Here is a 20,494-nt window from a genome sequence, read left to right as displayed (position 1 = left end):
GTGACTGAAAATGTATTCGGTAATTGATGAAGCAATATTTAGCTGCCATTTTGTAACCTCTCAGAACTGTTCTAATAAATATCTCTAGAAGAGATATAGACATTATAAAATGCTTGCTGTGAAGTTTGTGCAAGATGCTTTTTCCCGTCATTCTATAACTGCAGTTTTAAAAATGTAATTAATTTAATGTAATTTAATTTTTCAGTACACTGTAAAAGATTTTCTCGATTTTGTCAAAATTGCCAAAAAGCTGTAAAACAAATAATAATCAAATTTGAAAACCTTATATACAAAGCGCTTTCATACATTTAATTTATTTAAAAGTTTTTAATAAAATGAGCAAAAATTAAAATTACCTATCTCCTGACGTATAGGTCCTATTGGGACCAATATTTCCCATATTCAAAACTTTTGCACTATTTTTGGAAATTAATATGCCAGTGTTTATCTTTGCGGTAACCACTATATATAGCTTTTATCCTCCCCTTGTACTTAGCTGAACTACTATGGTGGTTAGAGCATCTTACTACGATGGTCCTTGGTTCGGATCCAGCCGGCAATCAGCGAACATCTCTCTCGCACATATCTTACCCCCACGCCACTTTTGAGGCTATGTATTTTACTCAATAATGAGTATATGCTGTTTCAATTTTGAATACATGGGGTATTCATATTTGAATGTAAATTTTTGGATGTACTATTTTGATGTAATTTTGCTCATTTTTGAGGAAATGTTTTACACAGTGTGCAGTGACAGCTACTAATGAAGTCACTGGATTATAAAATCAACCTATTTTTAATCCTTTCACGATGGGAGTTGCAAATGCAAGCTTACTGCTGAGACGTGGGGCATTTTTCGCGAGCACCTGTCTAGGTTCGAAGTGTTTTTTGCTGTTAAGCCTAAATCCACGAAATTACCGAAATATGATCGCCTTCTTCAATAATGTACCCCCTGCAAAGTTGATAAACTTCAGATAATTTTCATTCACATGCAATATTTATTTAAATTTTATTCTTATTTCATTCCATTTTTAAACATTTTTTTAGGTGTTTATTCATCATTTGCAAGACACATTCACAAGACTTTTGACATTATCAACTATGATTTTTTTCGATGTTTAAAAATACTACAAAATATGCATGCTTGAGACATTATATTTTTAATAGCAAATAGCAAAGTAAAAGATTTTTTAATGTCGAATGTTTTAATTATTCCAATAATATGAATCAGACTTTACCGCGTACTCGTCGTAAAGCGTGCGATTTGAAAATATTTCTTTCCCCTTTGTGATTATATAATCAAAAACTACATGCATGTGAGTCTTATATGTTTAAAATTTCGAGTAGAAGGTCAAATCTACGTGTATCTCAAATCCTATTGGGATAAAATTGCATATTGAGCTTAAAATATGATTTTAAAACCTACCGGAACATTGTTAGAAATATGAGACGGCATGGAATGAACGAAAACGCACTAGGGCACACCGCTAAGTTGGCCGGGGTGTGAGAGCATTATATACGTGACAATCGGCATGAACGTGGCGTATACGTAACAGACTGTTGATACTGATACTGTTAGAAACTTCTCAGTAAAAATGGTGAAATAATTATTTATGTAATTGTTGTTTCACTATATTAACCAAAACAGTCAAATAACTATAAAAAATTTTAATATTCTAGTGAGATATTCAGTGAGAAAAATAGCTCATCGACTGTTTTTTTTAATACGGCTATACAACCATAATTCTAGCCTCACCAAAAAAGCTCACCTTATAAATAAATCAGTTCATTTCAGCGTAGTACTTACTGTTGCCGAAAGGCTACTAATCTGCTAATCTTTCAATCTCATGACCGTCTGAGCAGGGGTTCGTCACCAAGCGTTGACATCAAAATATTTATATCATTCTTTAAATACATAAAGCTTTTCCAGTGTACAACATTTTAAAATTGGTGACCCTTTTACTATTAGATTACGAAACCATCATTCCCACATAATTGGTGCCGCACCAAAAAAATGCAATGTCCGTTTGAATTTCATTTTTATGGTTTAGAAACTATATTAATTGCAAATGATTACAGCCATATAGTTTTCATGGTTTTTTAATGGTAAATGATTTCTAAACCATAGAGGCAAAAAATATTCCTAAGCATGAAATTTTGGTAAATTGGATGGACAGACTGTTGCAGGTTATTTTACCGTAATTTCAGAATGAAAATTATAACTGTGTGCTTTGATAAAACACGTTTAAAAAGCAATACGAATCTCATAGTGTTTAGAATTAGAATAATCATGAATGTAAATATTATCCAATTGATAAAGAGGTAGAAGATTCCTGTTTTAAATAGGGATCCTCTTTTAGCAAAAGGAGATCCAGAAATATGGAAGTTTTAAGGAATACCAAAATACTAAGGAATACCATCTTCAAAGTATACCAGAGTCTCTGAATCACCGTGAATGTCATTGTATATTTTGAAAACATTTCTAAATGCTTATAGATTAACTTATGGCTTTTCTTTCAAATTTCAGAGTGTGACCGCATGTTTGTAAGCAACTCAGATGGTTTGAAAAATGGCACATTCAGCGCTCCATACATATTAAACCAGCAAAATTACTCTCGACAGTGCATTTACACTTTCATTGCCACAGAAGACGAACGTGTTCAAATTACTTTCACCCATTTTGGACTGAGAGGAGCTAAACCACAGTAAATATTGGTTTATAACATTTTTTAATTGATATATAAGGTGATTATAAAATAAGTCTGCTTAGTTGTATTATTATTAGTGGTATATCAATACCTAATTAGGAGAATGATAGTACGCACAATAAAAATGAAATTTTATAATTCATTTAAATGTTTGCATTATGATTTTTTGGAGAAAAAAAATCATAAAGAAACTTTTCTAAATTTTAAAATCAAAATTTAAAACACCTAATCACAAATACTTGCATTAACCGGAACTTATGGAGAATTGAATTTGAACTCAATAATCACACTTTTGAATTCAAAGCAAATATATAAAATGATATAGGCAGCTTTCTTGCCTATTAAAGTTCTTAAACAATTTTTTTTCAAGATGAGAGATTTTCACTACAATCTTATTAAAATCACTTCAATGTTATACTATGATAACGGTGAATGGAAGCATAATATTGGTAGCCGGCAATATAGGTTATTTATTACCTACATATTATTTTTTGAAAAAACTGCTGAAATTAGTCTCTAAGAATTAACAGAAATCAGGGAAAGGAACTTAGACTGAAAGCAAATATTTATTTTGTCTGCTAAAAAAGGTGTCTCAAATCTATTTAATAGCCATTATTCAAAAGACTTTTATTTAATTTTGTTTTTATGTCATTTTATGTTGTGATTAATTAACCCCTATTCCCCAATTAAAATCATTAATAACAAATCTTTCGCTAAAACTTACTTCTTAACCTCTTCCTTCTTGCTCCCGTGAAAATGACGGGGTGGGGTTTCGCCCTCTATTTCTCGCTTCCGTGAAATTTCCGGGCTGGAGTGTTCAGTAGTAACGCACCAAAAAGAATATAACTAATTCATTTTTTTTTTTGCCTGGAAAACATTTTATTTCTCATTTTACACATCAGATGGCAGTACCAGGATATTTTCAAGGTAATTGTAGATAGTTAGTTTATTTCAAACTAGATGTCAGCACTAATAAAATAGCTCTAATAAGATAAATAGGCACTGTTATGACCGTTTTCTTGAAAATTAACCGCTCGTTAAGGGGTTAATTAAAAGAATTAACTTCAGTTTCATTGATGTAAAACACATGTTTTGATTTTTACAATCAATGAAAATTGAGTAGTTTTATTTATTGATCACGCATTTTAATTTGTGCACGTACAATCGGATATAACTGGGAAACTTGTCAGTTTCTTTTTAAATTCTATATTATATAATAAAAGAAACTTAGTGCATATTCTCTGATCGTCTCCGAAGAAGGGGTCGCAATTCCATTCGGGACGCCATTTTATCGATCTACCTGTCAAATCTCGAGAACTTTATTTTCCCTTTCAGAGATAAAAAAAGTATTAATCCCTACCATTTTAATGACATGGAATGTTTTCTTTCGTTTCCAAAAAAATTATGGTTGAATAAACTTCTTAGGTGCATAATTACTTCAGAACCCTTTTTCTCTTGCGTTTTTTTAAGGTACATCTAAGAGCAAGAGATAGTAACTGAATTAGCCTGTTGGGTAACTTCCCAATAATGCATTTGAATCCTTTATCGGTTTTAGCACAAAATCAGATATTTATATTTCTTGGAAATATTAATTACATTACATTGTTAAATCATTGTGAATTCATGATCATGTACTTAAGAATTTGAGACTTATTTCTTGCTTTCGTTTTAGGTGGCAATTTGTTTTCAATAATTGTCTGCTATATTTTTCGACTTTAATGGCTCACGACGCAATCCTGTTTCGCATATATTTTCTTTTAATTTTTAGTTTAGATATCTTAAAATCTAAATATTTTTAGCAAGCTATGTAGATTAAAATTAAAACAAAGAGCAGTTAACTACAGTGTAAAAAATTCTGGATCAAATTGGGGTAAAAAGTACCGGCAACCATGGTGCTGTTACATTTACTGTAAAATTCATTTTTATCGGAATTTGTTACAAAACAAAAAAAAAGAAAATCAGACATGCATTAACAATTACAATAACAATTATCGTGAGCCGCGATCGCTCAAGGGATAGAGCGTTCGCCTTCCACTGAGGTGAATCGGGTTCGAATCCCAGCGATGGCTGGTCAATACGAATTTCGCATCCGGCTTGCACCGACCACATTGCTGACGTGAAATATCTTCAATAGTAGATGAATCATGGGTTAGAGTCCCCTTGCGTCAGGCTAAACGTGGTAGGTTCTCCAGGTCGTCCTCTCCATATAATGCAAATGCGGGTTAGTTCTATTAAAAAGTAATCCACGATGGCGAATTTCTCCCAATACTTGATCCAGGAGTTCCATTGCTTTCTGGATTGGGTTCCAAATTACAAGGCTGCGTAGTTGAACAGTAGTAGTCTTAAATTCGAAAATCGGGGCTGCTGTTCAACGACGGTTTTAAAATAAAATTATAATTACCGTAACATTTATGATATAATATTTGTGAAATTTACTGCATTAAAATATATAAATATTGTAAAATTTACGGTATAATATTTTACATTAAAAATGTATTTAAGTATGATGCTTCAAAAGCTCTGGTGCTTTATACCGTTATTTGATTCGGAATTTTTCACAGTGTACGAATTATGAAATTAATACATTGAACATTATACCAATGATTAAAACATGTTAATTTTGTTTTCCATTTGCAAAACACATGTTTAAATGTTCCCTACCTATAGAAATTGAATAGTATCATTTATTGATCACGGGCCTTAATTTATTCAAACTCTTTCGGATGTAACTGGGAAACTTCTCAGTCTTTTTAAAATTCAGATTGCACTATAAAAGAAACTGAGCACGAATTCTTTGTTCGTCTACAAAGAAGGGGGTCGCAATTCCATTAGGGACGACGTTCTATCGATCTACCTGTCAAGTCTCAAGAACTTCATTTCCCCCTTCAGAAATAAAAAAAATTACTATTCCGTAACATTTTAACGACAAGAATTCTTTTTTTTTTTGTTTCCAGAAAATTTATTGACGAACAAACTTCTTAGGAGCATAATTACTTCAGAACACTTCTGCTCTTACGTTTTTTAGATTCCTGCAGGAACAAGAGATAGTAATTAAATTAGCCTGTTAGGTAACTTCCCAATATTGCAGTTGCTGAAGCATTTATTGGTTTTAATGGAAAATCTGATATGGTTATTCGCTGGAAGCAATTAATTAAATTGCATAATTAAATTATTGCGAATTTATGATCACGTAATTATGAATTTAAGCTAAGTTTTATTATTTACTTTATAAGGCAATTTTTTTTTTCAAAATGTGTGTTTGCAATAATTTTCATTCATTAAATCCTTACAATATAATGCTATTTTTCACAATTGTTATTCTAAAAATTAAATTAAACCAAGTTTGTTATATATATATATATATATATATATACAGTCAGACCTCAATATAAGGTCACCCCANCCTGGTTTGTACTTGGGTTCTGTTTTTACTGCTAAAGAATCAAAAGTGAGTTGATAATTTTTCCAATTATAATTTTTGCCATTGATTATTCATTTTAAATTAATTTTATTTAGACAATTTGTGTTTTATTCTTGTTTCTTCTGTAATAGTGCACACAGTTAAAGCATTAAATAATTGTTATTATTATGTATTAATGTTTAAATATATATATATATATATATACCACTTTTTATTGAAAAATAGGGAAATTAATTATCAATGTTTAGTTTTGTAACAGTTCATTCGATATTTGTTACATGGTAAGTCTTCGTTATAGTTTTGTTACAACTGCAATACGGTAAAATATTTGTTTTAATTGCTGTATATTAGTGGTTTTTATTAGTTCTTATATGTTATTGTTTTTTATTAGTTCTTGTATGTTATTGTTTTTTATTTGTCGTATATTATTGTTTTTATAAGATGTGTATTGTTATTTCCTTTTTTTGCTGCACTTTAAATTTATTATTTTGTTTCAAATGCTTTATTTAAAAGAATCAGAAATAAATCAGGTGGGCTTCTACTTAGTTTTGTAATTTTTTTTATGTTTTTCAATTAGTTATTGTTTAAACTGATAAGATTATTAAACGTTCAGATTTAATTGCATAACCCTATAAGCGATAATTGGATTTAAAGCGTAAATGGAAAACAAAGAATTTGACTAATTTTTACAAAAATTAGTACAAAATCGTCTTGAACAAGGGCAATTAGAAACCACGGAAGCAAACAATTACAAGGAGTGCCTTCGTCCTCTGTATTGCAGTAACTTTTAGAAAATAAAAAATTTATACACAGTTATCAAATGCAGTACTGATTATTGAGCCACGTGCCTCATGGGATAAAACGTTCGTCTTCCAATGCACATTTGCACATTTATCAAATGCAATACTGATTATTGAGTCACGTGTCTCAGGGGGATAAAACGTTCATCTTCCAATGAGGTGAACCGGGTAATTCCAGCAATGGCTGGTTAATACGAATTCTGCACCGACCACAGTGCTGACGTAAAATATCCTCAGCGTAGACGGATCGTGGGTAAGAGACCCCTTGCAGTTATGCAATTCCTGGGAAGTTATCGTACTTTTCCTTTACATGTAACGCTCCACGAAGTCAAATTTTTCCCAATATTGATCCAACAGTTCCCTTCTATTCTAGATTGGACTATGGAGTGGAACATTGGTTATTGTAAACCAAAAATTGGGTTCATTGTTCAATAACGGTTATAAAACAAAATATTGGTAATTAACCCTCCGTGGCTCAGGAGATGGAGTGTTCACCTCCCAATGAGGTCACTCAGGTTCAAATCCCAGCAATGATTAATTGGCATGAATTCTGCTCCCGGTTTGCACTCCTCACAAGACTAACGTAAAATATCCACAGTTGTTGACGGATCAGGGGTGAAAATCCCCTCGTCGATGGGCTAACCGTGAAAGGCTTTTGTGATTTTCGCCCCTGTGACGTTAATACTAGTTAGTTCAGTAAAAAAAATTGTTCAAGAGCTAGTTAGTCTCAATGCTTAATCGTGGAACTAATTGTCTTGTCTTCTGAATTGCGTTCAAAATTATAAGGCTACGAAATTGAATTAATAGTCGTAAACTCAGAATTATCTCCATTGCCCAAATCCGGTTATAAGAAATAAAATAAAATGCTACTAACTAGATATCAATTGGGTAATTGCTCATCCTTTATGCTGAATCAATTCTTAAAGGCTCCTTAACCCATTCCTTCTCGCTCCCGAGAAAATGACGGGGTGAGGTTTCGTCCTCTATTTCTCGCTCCCGTGATATTTCTGGCCTGGAGTGTTTAGTAGTAACGCGCCAATCAGAATAAAATTAATTCATTTCTTTTGTCTGGAAAAAAATTTATTTATCATTTTACTCACCAGATGGCGGTACCAGGATATTTTTTAAGGTAATTGTAGATAGTTAGTTTATTTTAAACTAGATGTCAGCACTAATCAACAAGCACTAATAAAAAAGATATGCACTTTTATGACCGTTTTCTTATGAATTAACCAATCGTTAAGGGGTTAAAACGATCTATCAAAAAATATATCTTAGTTGGTTACTTATTTTAGTTGTTACTTTAGTTAAACAACTCTTATTTTTTTTTATTAAAAAGGAAAAAAATGTAATTTGTTGTGTTCTAATTTAGGTGTAATCATGAATACATCGACTTATATATGGAAATTGAGGATCCCTCTGTGGAGCTTATACGTACACCCTTTGGAGGAAGGATATGCGGGAAAAACATCCCCGTATCTCGAATATCTATGTATGAAACGCTTGTTCTTGCCTTCTATACTGACAGGACGCGTGTGACACCAGATCTTTTCGGTGGCACTTACGAATTTATAGATGCAGGTAAGAATTGATATACATCGAATGAATTCAATGCAGGTTGTACAGTGGGGAAAAAAACGGACCACCCTGAATAACTTTCGATCTAATGATCGGATCTTCACATTCCAGGGCTCAATCTTAATGGTTAGATGGGGTGACCTCAGATATTTCTTTATTAAATTACTTAATAACAGTTGAAAAAATTTTAATGAGTTATATGATTTCTTACATCATTTTAAAATATGTAATTTTACATGGTAAAATATTAAATTTAAGATAAATCGGTTGCATAATTCCTGAGAAATCGAATTTTAAATATACGACTTTTTTTAAAAATTCAATTTCTCAGGAGCTATTTAACTGATTTCGCTCAAATTTTAATTGCATAATTTAAAGTAATGTAAAAAATTTTATAAATAATTGTATAAATAAAAACTATTTACTATACTTATTTTTTGCATGGAATTATCTTGGGATAAACGACGTTTATAATTGCAGGCAAAAGAATTTCAATTCGCTCACAATATTCTCGACATGTAGGGAAATACGCAAAAAGTTAAATTAGCATTAAGGGGTCGCATTGGGGGTCGTACCTTTGCACCGCTCTCTTGATCAAATTATGGGTACCGTATTTCCCAGATATCAGCTACTCCCTACATTTTCTACTGACTAGTCAGAAAACCAAATCCGTTGAAAAAAAGCTATGTTTATTCAGAAAAAAGTACACTTTTCTGTCTCATTTTGTAACTTAAAATATCCTCTGCACTAATTAATTAGTATATTTCAGGTCACCTTCTCGAACCATTATGATTGAGTCCTAGAACGTGAAGATTCAATCATTAGATTAAAAGTTATTCAGGGTTGTCTGTTTGTATTTTTTTGAGCACCGTACCTCTAATATATATTATACATGACACATATATGTTATAACGCTTCTTAACCTAGAAGTTTTATATTTCAAAACCTACAGAACTAGTCTGACAGGTTTGCTAACATGAAAAAAATTCTTTTGTCTTGAAAATTTATAAAAATGTTAAAAGACGATATGTTTAGATGGATCAAGTGCCTATTTTTAAGACTGAATGATAGCTGGGAATGCGAAAATCGAAACAGATTTGAACATGTGAACTAACGTTGCCAACATAAAATGAAAAACGAGTAATGCTGAGAAACTGATACATGTGCTTGAGTGGACCAAATATCTGCGTCGTAATATGCCAAGCATTTTATTTTTATGTATATTTTATGCATGTGTAATTTGAAAACTTAGTTTACAACGATATTTGTTTATCCTTTGGTTTGAGTGTGATCTCTGAGAGCCCAGATGCAAAATTTTCCAAACCATTTTTAAATATGGTAAACTATATTGGGTATTTAAACATTGTTATACAGTTTGCACAATGTGCTGTAAGCGATGGGTGCAATTTGTGAAATATGAATTTCTGCTCATATAAATATTATTGTTATTAAATTTAAGATTAATTCTTCATGATAGTGTAGATTCCAGTAAATTTGGTTAAGGCGTAAAGAAATTAATAGTTGAATTAAAAATCAGTAATTGAAAAATACCATAAGCGGGTCCAGTTTATCTTCTTCCAGTTTTCCAGTTTCCAAGGAATTTCCTAAATTATAACTCAGTTACTTTGCATTTTTTGTGGGGAAAAGTTCTAAAAGTGTATTTTTATTTTTTGATAAATTATAAAGAAAGATATAGATAAACGTATACTGTGCAATATACTATCTAATATACTGTGCGTATACTGTGAAGTTTATACTGGGCCCGTACCAAACCTTGAAGAACCGGTTCACACTATGTCAATGGGAGCTATAGCTTCCTTGCCCTATATATGTTCTTTGTTTATACGTTATAGCTTAAAATAACTTTTTCTTTTTTTAACAAAATGTTCTAAGACATTTTAAAGAACTCAATATTAGAACACTGAGAGTATACATCTTAGAAGAAAATAAAAATTGTGAAATGTTGTATACTAAACTCTATAACAGATTGCAATTTGAAATACAGAATAGCAATGTCAATTATACAATGGGAGTGACAATTATACTAACAATGTAAATTATACAATTTAAAAAAAAATTCTTTTCAAGTATTAAGAACTCATATTTATTTCAGCCCAGTATTTGATGGGTACCCCAACACCAAATACAGTATGCAGTTATAAAGTGTATAGCGATAGAAAAAGAGAAGGAGAGATGATGTCACCCACCTACCCTGGGGTCTACCCTAAAAATCTTCGTTGCAGCTATAATTTTTATGGAAAGAGAGGTCAAAGAGTGAGGCTTGAGTTTATGGATTTTGATTTGTTGTATGGAGGACCACAGTGAGTGATTGATTTTACTATAATTATACTACTTTTTTTGTAAGTTTTAATCTTTAAACTATTTTAGGGAAGGTAATTCTAGTTATAAAATTTTATTAGAATTTTTGTAAGTTTATTTAGTTTAATGTCTTGAAACTATGTGCACGATTGTTTATTTTAAAACATATTCTTTTTAAATGATTAAGGTAAGAAAACTTAGCTGAAGAACTTGTTAAGTACTATTTTGAAATTCTTAAATTTTTGAGACAGGAAACATGTTATGGTTGATTATACATATTGGATGCAAAATTATTAAATTTTATACATTATAATCCTATATTTTAAATTATTCTATCTGCAATAGTTTATTATAGGACATAGGTTTCATAAAAGTCTGGATAAGGAATGGCACTTTGTGACGAATTTAGCAGAAAAACATGTTAACAGTATTTTGAAATACTCATATTTCCAATATAAGTAAGGGTTGTATTACTCATATGTTACAAGCGGTTAAGTAAGGAATTATCCTCTGTGGCGCAACAGAATTTGAGGAAGAATATAACTCTATCATCAGTGGCGGGATAAAACCCTCACAGACAGATGGGCACTAACTAGTCTAAAAAAGTAATGGAGGCATGTGCGCAATTCTGACCGCATCATGTCGTTCGTCACGAAATTGTGGAGCCTTTACTGTCATGACCTTCTGGCACACGATGGGCTTCTGTAAAAATGCTTTGTAAACAATTGGTAGAATTATGTAGTAGTAATAGTAGTAGTTCATTTACGTCCCACTGGAGCTGCACTATGGGCTATTGGCGACGGTCTGGGAAGCATCCCTGAGGAGGATCCGAAGACATGCCATCACAATTTTGATCCTCTGCAGAGGGGATGGCACCCCCGCTTCAGTAGCCCGACGACCTGCACGCGAAATCGAGCACTTTACGGTAGAGCAGTTTAACGAGGACCAATACCGCACACCCTCGGTCCCTACGCAGACTGATCCAAGTGGACCCACCCGCACTCTGACCGCAGCCAGTGATGCTTGACTTCGGTGATCTGCTGGGAACCGCGTCTTAACGATCAGTCCACTGCGGGACAGTAGAATTATGCATGGTATACATTCATTACAAGCAAGTGTCTTTGATCGGCTATGATTGTAAAATTAGTCTGTAAAGTTATTTAAATTGGATAATTTTAACTGAAAAAAAGGGAAGTATGACCTGTAAATGATTATTCTGATAATTTTTTTCCACGTTCATTTCGATAAATTCTAAAACTTAATTATTTTTAAATGCCTAAAATTATCAATTAGTTCTTATGATATCAATTATTATTATGCCCTGTCTAACATCCGATGCTGACACTAGTTCAGACAATATTTCATGCTGCTGCTTCAAGTAAAATTGTTAGAAAGCAATCAGCTATTTGCTATTCAATAAGTCGCAAAACCTTATTTGAATCGTTGGGTTACTCAAATTTTGGTACATTTTATGATGCAGATCCTAAAGTCTAGTAAGTGTATTATTTTCTTTCTTTTTTATTTTGTTTGAATTGTGAAGCAATCTTTTCGAAAAAAGAAATAAACAGAATGTATATTAGTTTTAAATTAATATAGGAATGACCTGTACAAACTTGAAAGTGAGGATAACTTAACTCTTTTTTTCATCATTGAAAGTGACTCACTACATAAATAAGAACTTTATACATCAGTGGGGCACTTGGTAATGCCAGTCATCACATTGACTCCCCGAGATATTTTGTTTGACTTTCTAAAATAATATTTTTGTCAATTATGAAGCTGTTATACATGTACAAGGGTTTTTGGTCTACTTCTTTCTTTTCAAATCATTTTTAATTTACCACTCTTTATTTATTGTTAAGTTTGAAGATATTACTCATACTCAATACTAAAATCATCTAACGTCAAACTCAAAATACCCACTGGCCAAATTGCTTCGAACTTCACTAGCGAATTAATCACTATTAAAGAGTCTCTTGACCATTGTCGCTCCCATTCTCTAAAAGACCCAATAAAAGAAATTGTGATTTTCTCAGACTCAAAATCAGCACTCGAAGCTATACATAACGGTAAAATATCAATAACGCGAGAAATTGATACCCTTTTCCATTTACTAAATATGCGTTGCACTCTCCAGTGGATCCCAGCTCATGTTGGAATCGAGGGGAACGAATGCGCAGATGGCCTCTCCAAGGAAGCACGCGATCGACGAAGATCAACATCGAGCTGTCACCTGTGCAGATGCGAATGCTGTCGCCAGGCAAAGGATATACAACCAGCTTTTCAGCAAGGCAACAGTCCCCGATCTAAACTGCCCAAGAAACCTCTCCTCTACAATAGCTAGGCTATGTGCAAGACATTTCAAAGGCATGAAGATCTCACGCACCAATATGAAATCCTATCCCATCTGCAAGTACTGCCCCCATTTGCAGCTAACTCCAGACCATGTTTTTGACTGCCAGGCCATTATCGGCTCCCTCTTTCAACTTGGAGTGCGCATGGCCATCGGGCTCCAGAACTTGCAAATCCTGTTATCAAGACTTTTACAGGACTCTAATCTTTGCACTAGCACTGTATGCATAGACACGACAGCAACAACAACTAAAATATAAGCTTAAATATCTATGAAAATAGTTTATCTTATTTATGTCATTAGTTAAATAAAGGTAGGGTCTGCATTGGATTGAATGTAAAATTTGAGAAAGCAAGTAAACAAATATATACAATGTAATTTAAAGCAATGATCTTTCTTTGAGGAATAAACTTGAATAATTTTAGATCGTATCCTTAACTTTGAAGGGTCTTTGCATTTTATTAAACTTTCAACTTCTAAACAATCGAATTTTACTGAAAAGTATTTAATTAAAGTTTAATGAACGTTAAAATTACTTTATGCAATTAAAAACATTTCAATTGTCAACTATTTGAAATGTTTTGTTACAAATACTAAATAAATATAAAGAGATTAAATCTTTGACATAAGCCGGGATTTATAATTAGTTGTCGACCTATAAGCTTTAAAGTTGATTGGCAATTATAACTTAGACTGACTGAAAGAATTTCTATTCTGAGATACGTATTCTTTTAGTTTCGTACTAACAATTTTCTGCATTAAAGCTTTTTCTCCGTTCACATTGGCTGTGTCTAGTTGTACTTTCTTCTGTATATGTTTTTTTCTTCACTGTGTGTAAAAAAAATTTAAAAAAACCAGGGCACTCTGAATAGCTTTTGATATAATGATCGGATCTTTTCGTTTTAGGACTCCATTCTAGTGGCCCAATGGAGTTACCTCAAATATTCTAATTAATCAAAGCAGACGATATTTTTAATTACAAAATCAGATTCAAAAACGTACTTTCTCTGAATAAACAAACCTTTCTATCAACAGATTCCAGTTTCTGACTTATATTAAAATATAGGGGATAGCCACAATCTGGGGAATATGGTCCCAATATTTTTGTCAGGAGAGTGATCGAAATTTTGAATCCCTAATTAATGTTACTTTTGGAATTTTACTTTTTGCGTATTTCGACATATCTTACGAGCTTTTTGAAAATTTTCTGCACACAATTATAAAATTCGTTTGTCCAATGATAATTCTATGCAAAAAGTACTTTTTAAAAATATTTATAAAAAATATTTGCTGATTTTTTTCATTTATTAGATAGTCAAAAAGTAAGAAATACATTGATTTTCTACATCATTTTAGAGAGCGTAATTTGACATTTTAAAATACAAAATTTGAGAGAAATCGGTGGTACATTTCCTAAGAAATCGAATTCTAAAAATAAAATTTTTTGAGAACTGCCAGAGATCCGAATCCATCGAAAAAAAGACATGTTTTTTCAGAGATAGTACTTTTTTGTATCTGATTTCGTAACTTCAAATATCGTCTGCACTAATTATTTAGCATACTGAGTCCTGCAACTTGAAGATCCGATCATTAAACAAAAAGTCAGTCGTCTTTCATTTTCGCGTAACATATTGTAAACTATATATCGGAAATTGTTTTTAACATTTTTCAACTAAATTCATTTCAGCTGTATCCTTCAGCTCCAACAATTAAGATTTGCAATGTGTAACTTTTAATCTCTCTTTCAGTTGCCCGTTTGACTTTGTGAAGATCTACGATGGCGAATCTGAAGAATACCCACTCATAAACACATATTGTGGCCAACAAAGAAATTTAGTTGTTTTTTCATCTTCAGAAAATCTATTTGTTAAATTTGTTACTTTGCAAAGAAACGCAGACACATCTAATCGTGGTTTCAAAGCAGCTTTTGAGTTTAGTGAACGTTACGTTAGTTTAGGTAAGTTACAATGTTTCGCAAAGTATTCACGAAATTCCAGAATATTTTTGCGTCGACTGTCACGTATACGTGCCAGCATGAATCGCTCTCATGTCCTGGCCGACATATGCCTGAAAGCTTTCGCGCTTACTCCTGGTCGTCCCGCATTTGTGACATATTCTGGAACGTTTTAAAAACTGGAATTTTAGGCTTAAGATGGCATTGCCACTTTATAAGATTTGAGATACGCGTAGATTTAACCTTTTACTTGAATTTAGAAACATTAAACTTGCACGCACGTGGTTTTTAATTATACAAAACACGAAGGGAAATGAATGTTTCCGAATGGCCAGTTTTAGGATGACTCTTTAGAATGAGCACGTAATACTACTCTGACATAAATTATTAGAATATTTAATTTCAAAATCAAAGAGACAAATATGTATTGTGGGTGTAACAAATGTGTAGATTATTGCAGTAGTATTAAACATTGAACTAACCAAAGTCAATAATGTCAACAGTCACTAAATGGTAACTAAATACTAAAAAAAAATGTTTAAAAATGTAGTGAAACACGAAGAATTTCCAGTAAATAAACTATGTGAAAAAAATATATGCAGTATAGGCCGTTTATCTATCATACAGTAAATTGTTTCAGAACGCGTTAATATTTTTGTAATTTCGTGTATTTAGGTTTAAAAGCGGAAAATCCTCTGGCATCCGTGTAAGAGTCTCCACACCCTAGAAACGAAATTTACAGAGAAATTCACTTTATTTTTTGACAGTCTGAAAGCAATAACCGTAGGATGCATCACTATCGAAAGACGTTAGGGTATATTAATTTATTCTGACACCCTACCTTACTTTTATTATTTTACCTATCTTACTTTTATATAAAATTTATTTTTTCTTATTAGGTCTACATAAAATTTTTTAGTTTTTTTTTAAATTTTTTCTCATTATTATTTTTGGTTGGGTTTTGGTTAATTTCTGAAAACAGTCAATATTTTGTTTAAATAAAAAGTTTGCTTGCACACTTTTTGAATAATTAAGATCGTAACTTGTATACCCCAAAGGCAGAGATCATGCTGAATTAGAGTCAAATCTAGTTGACAAATGATACTACATTCTATTTGTCGATAAAATGCTGTTATAAATCCTGCTTTCATGACTCAAGATATCATTGAAACTTATATTGTCATTCAGCACTCAGCTTCAGTAAATGTTTAGTACTCTACATTTGATAAACTGCTACATTGTGATAGTATTCTCACTTGATACATTCTGATGGTATACTCTGTTAATAAAAGTAAGGTAAAATTTCTTCTTACTGCCCTCAGAAAATATTGAAAATTGTATTGTCATCTAGAATTGGAGATATGAGTGCTTTAGCTATTGATTGATGCTACATTCTAATTTTCGATAAAATATTAGTTTTATTTCTGCTTGTAGTGGTAAGAAAATGATTGAAACTTTCCTTGCACTGTTGTCCATCCCTGAGGTCCTGGGGAGATTTAAGTACTCTGGCATACTACTTTAATTTCTGTCGATAAAATGATAATAAAACTAAACTAAATTAAACTAATGTAACTAAACTAAACCACTTAAACTAATTATTGCTAAAGCTTGTATCATATATAAACAAATTTATAATTTCTTTTTGAAAATTTCAGTTACTTTTATTTTTCTCATTTGCAGATTTTATTAGCAAAACGGATGGAGAGCATATTAGAGGCACGCGTAAGTGTGTTTTCGAAAATCATATCATTTGTTTATATTGAATCAAAGATTAAATATCTAAAATAATATTTAAGTAAATAAGTTATAATACCAATATATAATAGTTTTAAAGTTATAATTATAGTTATTATTGTTTTAATCAGAATTGTTATTATTACTACCATTACTTATATTTTTTGTTATGGATACTATTATTATTATTACTGATATTATTGTTATTATTAATATATTTATAATAATACAATATTTTATTGTAATAGGAACAATAATTATATTTGTTTAAATTATTAATTAGTATGTATTTCTAAATTGAAAATGAAGATGTCTCATTATTATTAGATGTCATTAATAGATACAATTATTATTATTGTTATTATTAATATGTTTATATTAATAAAGTATTTTTATTGAAATAGGGACAATAATTATTTTTGCATAAATTATTAATAAGCATTTCTAAATTTAAATTAAGATGTCATTAATACAATTATTATTAATAGGTACCATTATTATTATTATTATTGTTATTATTATTATAGTTATTATTATTATTATTATTATTGTTATTATTATTATAGTTATTATTATTATTATTATTGTTATTAATATTATTGTTATTATTATTGTTATCATTGTTATTATTATTATTGCTATTATTATCATAATTATTATTATTATCATTATCATTATTATTATTATTTTTTTTAATATACCTGCACTTATATTAAAGTATTCTTATTGTAATAGGAAAACAATAATTATATTTGTTATATTTGTTTCCAATAATTATATAATTATTAATTAGTGCTTCTGAATTGAAAATTTAGATGCTTTTTTATTCCCATTACGTCAAATTCAACATCCTTTTCACGTTTGTCTTTTTTAGAATGTGATCAAAAAATCCTAAGTAAAGGAGGGTCAAATGGCTCAGTATTTTCACCAAATTATCCATATCCTTATCTTTCGAATGTTGTTTGTCGGTACTATGTTTACGGAATGCAAGATCCTCAAAGACTAGAGAGAGTCAAATTGAAATTTGAAAAATTTGAAATACCTGCGATTAATAATACGTAAGTATAGAAATAAGAATTAAATAAAGTGTTATGATATATTGTACAATAAACTTCAAACAACTATCGCTTATATGTTATTTATTTAAAATCTTAAAATTACAAAACTTTTCTTAACAAATCCGCAATATTAATTGAATTAGAATTTTTTTTTAAAGATATTTTACTTTTTATTTTATTTTCTTATATTTTTCTTTTTCAACAGAATTTCCACGAATTTTTAAAATTTTTTGGCAGGGACATGGCGAAAATAGACTCTCTCAAAGCAGTTATAAGATACTAAGATAACTATTAGATAAAATAATTATAAGATATAAGATAAGATCTGTAATAAAATTAATCTGAAATCAAAGAAAAACAATGATTGGGAGCTAGAATGACGAAAAGTGGAAAAGAGTTGTATAAAAAAAAAAACTAAAGGAGTAAAAGCCACTTGTTAAGAATTAGTATATGCTGCAATACTATCGTGCAATAATAGAAAAATCAACCTAAGAGAGAGAAAATACTCAAAATTGAGATAGTTACATATTTAACATTTATGTAAAATTATCTATTACAAAAAATATAAATAAATAAATATTTTTATCAGTTTTTTGAAATTCTATTGCAGCTTTAATGGTATTAGCAATAAAAAGAGAATAATTGTCAAGCCATTTTTCTCAAAAACTGTTGTAAAGCACGCTCGCTTTTTTTTTTATTGACCAGCAGTATAGTGAACTTAATTTTATGTAAAACTTAGGATGAGAATGTGTGAATATGAGGTATAATATTAAAATTTATTCTATATGCTGGACCCAGTATGAAGTAGAACAGAAAAATTGATTTTATATAAAACCACAAATGCCATAGAGCTACTATGAGCTAGAATAGTAAAACCGATTCGTATAGAAAACAAAAAAATGACAAAGAACTGCTGTGATACATCATGGTAAGAAATGATTAATTCAAAAGAATAATTATAAAGTCATAGAGGCGGAAATAAAGATAATGCTCTCAAAGAAAATGTAAATAGACTTGAAATAAAAATATCACAAATTTTCTTTAAACCTGCATATGCTTCAAACGCGTGGATGAGACCCTTATTTTATTATAAGAAAATATCTGTGACAATATTGAAAGAACCGTGGCATACTGTTGTCTAAATGTTTAGAATATAGTTGTTTTTTAAATTAAGTAAAACTTTTAGGATCCTATAGGTATTATGAAATTAAAAATAAACATATTATATTAACGCTTATATCAGATGGCCTGTATTTATATATTGCTACACAAGATCACTTATAAGGTATAGTTGCTTTGAAGTATAACAAAATGTCGGCTAAAGAACTCAATTTTTGTTAAAATTTACTGTAGTTAATTGTGGTAAAATTACCGTACTGTATGATAATGCCATTTATAGTATTAAAAAACATAATTATAGTAAAGAAAACCAAAATATAAGGTATTTAAACCATTCAGTTAAGAATTTTTCCATTCATTTGATAACGACTTACCGTAAATTTTGTTTTTCAAATTGATAGTTTTTATTCCCTCACATTTAGCAAACAATACAAATATGAAAAGTAAATTTAACCGAATATTTTATGTTATTGTCAATATTACCAACAGCATTATTAAAACTTTTTGGTAAAAATTAGCCAGCTTTTTGGTGTACCCATAGAGCAAGAAACATGGTAAATTTTTCCATATTTTGGTAGTTCTGACCATACTTCTTTTCCAAAGTCAAGTGACAAAAATAAAATTGTTCTTGCCAGCCTACGAAGTCAGGTATACCCTTAGGTAATGAGGGGGAATTACAAATTATTCTATATCTTAGTGCAGCCACTGTGAATAAGGATTATTTAAAAGGATTATGTATTTGCATGATCTTGTTTTCAGTGACTTTTCAACCACCTCCTTGTGGGTTTAGAGGAATGATTGAAAAAACCTTCTATAATTCTTAAAGCTTTTCTCAGATTTAAAAATTTATTATTTTGTGTTTATCATATTTCTTTTTTCTGTCATCGCCTCCTTATCCCATTATCTCCTCAGTCGAAAAAATCCACTTATCTTTCCATTTGTTAATTTCAGTTGCACGGATGGTTTTCTAAGAATCTACCTTCAAGGTCAAGAAGAGAGGTACGAGTTGGAAGCATTTGATCACAACTTATGCGGTGCAAATCCTCCACCGAGCTTAAAATCTGAGGGACCACGATTAGTCATGATTTTTAAAAGTGGAACAACCCAGGGACAGGGATTTAAAGCTCGGTACAAATTTGAAGCAGGTACATAAGAAATTTTTTTAATTATGTCGAATGTTTAGTGTTTCTCAATTGTACTTGTTCTTTTTCTATGACTTTTCATTCGACTTTAGAAGTTAATGTACATGGTTTAAGAAGGTAGGTAGGTACCATATATATAAAGACATATCCCTATATTAGTCCCTGTATGAGCCCCTATATTAGTCCTTGGTAGGTACTTTATTTACAACGCAGTAGAGCTGCGCAATGGGATATCGGTGACGGTCAGGAATTTTGAATAGCATGCTCTTAGTCGCACGAAAGTGGTGAGGGGTTGAATATAGGAAAAT

The 20,494-nt window shown here is 30.9% G+C and overlaps 1 protein-coding gene across 3 annotated transcripts in view; it reads left to right on the top strand.

The window, feature by feature from the left end:
* LOC107454120 (cubilin-like) overlaps positions 1–20,494 on the top strand; it is a 315,269-nt gene that overhangs the window by 277,978 nt on the left and 16,797 nt on the right. For all 3 annotated transcript variants that reach the window (XM_071177702.1, XM_071177704.1, XM_016071191.3), the window contains 7 exons: positions 2,528–2,705; positions 8,302–8,510; positions 10,621–10,828; positions 14,928–15,136; positions 16,814–16,855; positions 17,742–17,925; positions 19,996–20,189. In XM_071177702.1, coding sequence (XP_071033803.1) covers positions 2,528–2,705; positions 8,302–8,510; positions 10,621–10,828; positions 14,928–15,136; positions 16,814–16,855; positions 17,742–17,925; positions 19,996–20,189 — 1,224 coding nt within the window. The remainder of the gene's footprint in view (positions 1–2,527; positions 2,706–8,301; positions 8,511–10,620; positions 10,829–14,927; positions 15,137–16,813; positions 16,856–17,741; positions 17,926–19,995; positions 20,190–20,494) is intronic.

The sequence above is a fragment of the Parasteatoda tepidariorum genome, chromosome 2 (assembly GCF_043381705.1).
Source record: "Parasteatoda tepidariorum isolate YZ-2023 chromosome 2, CAS_Ptep_4.0, whole genome shotgun sequence".
Classification (NCBI taxonomy): Eukaryota; Metazoa; Arthropoda; class Arachnida; order Araneae; family Theridiidae; genus Parasteatoda; species Parasteatoda tepidariorum.
Note: the sequence above shows the minus strand (reverse complement) of the source record. Positions and strands in the feature narration are given on the sequence as shown.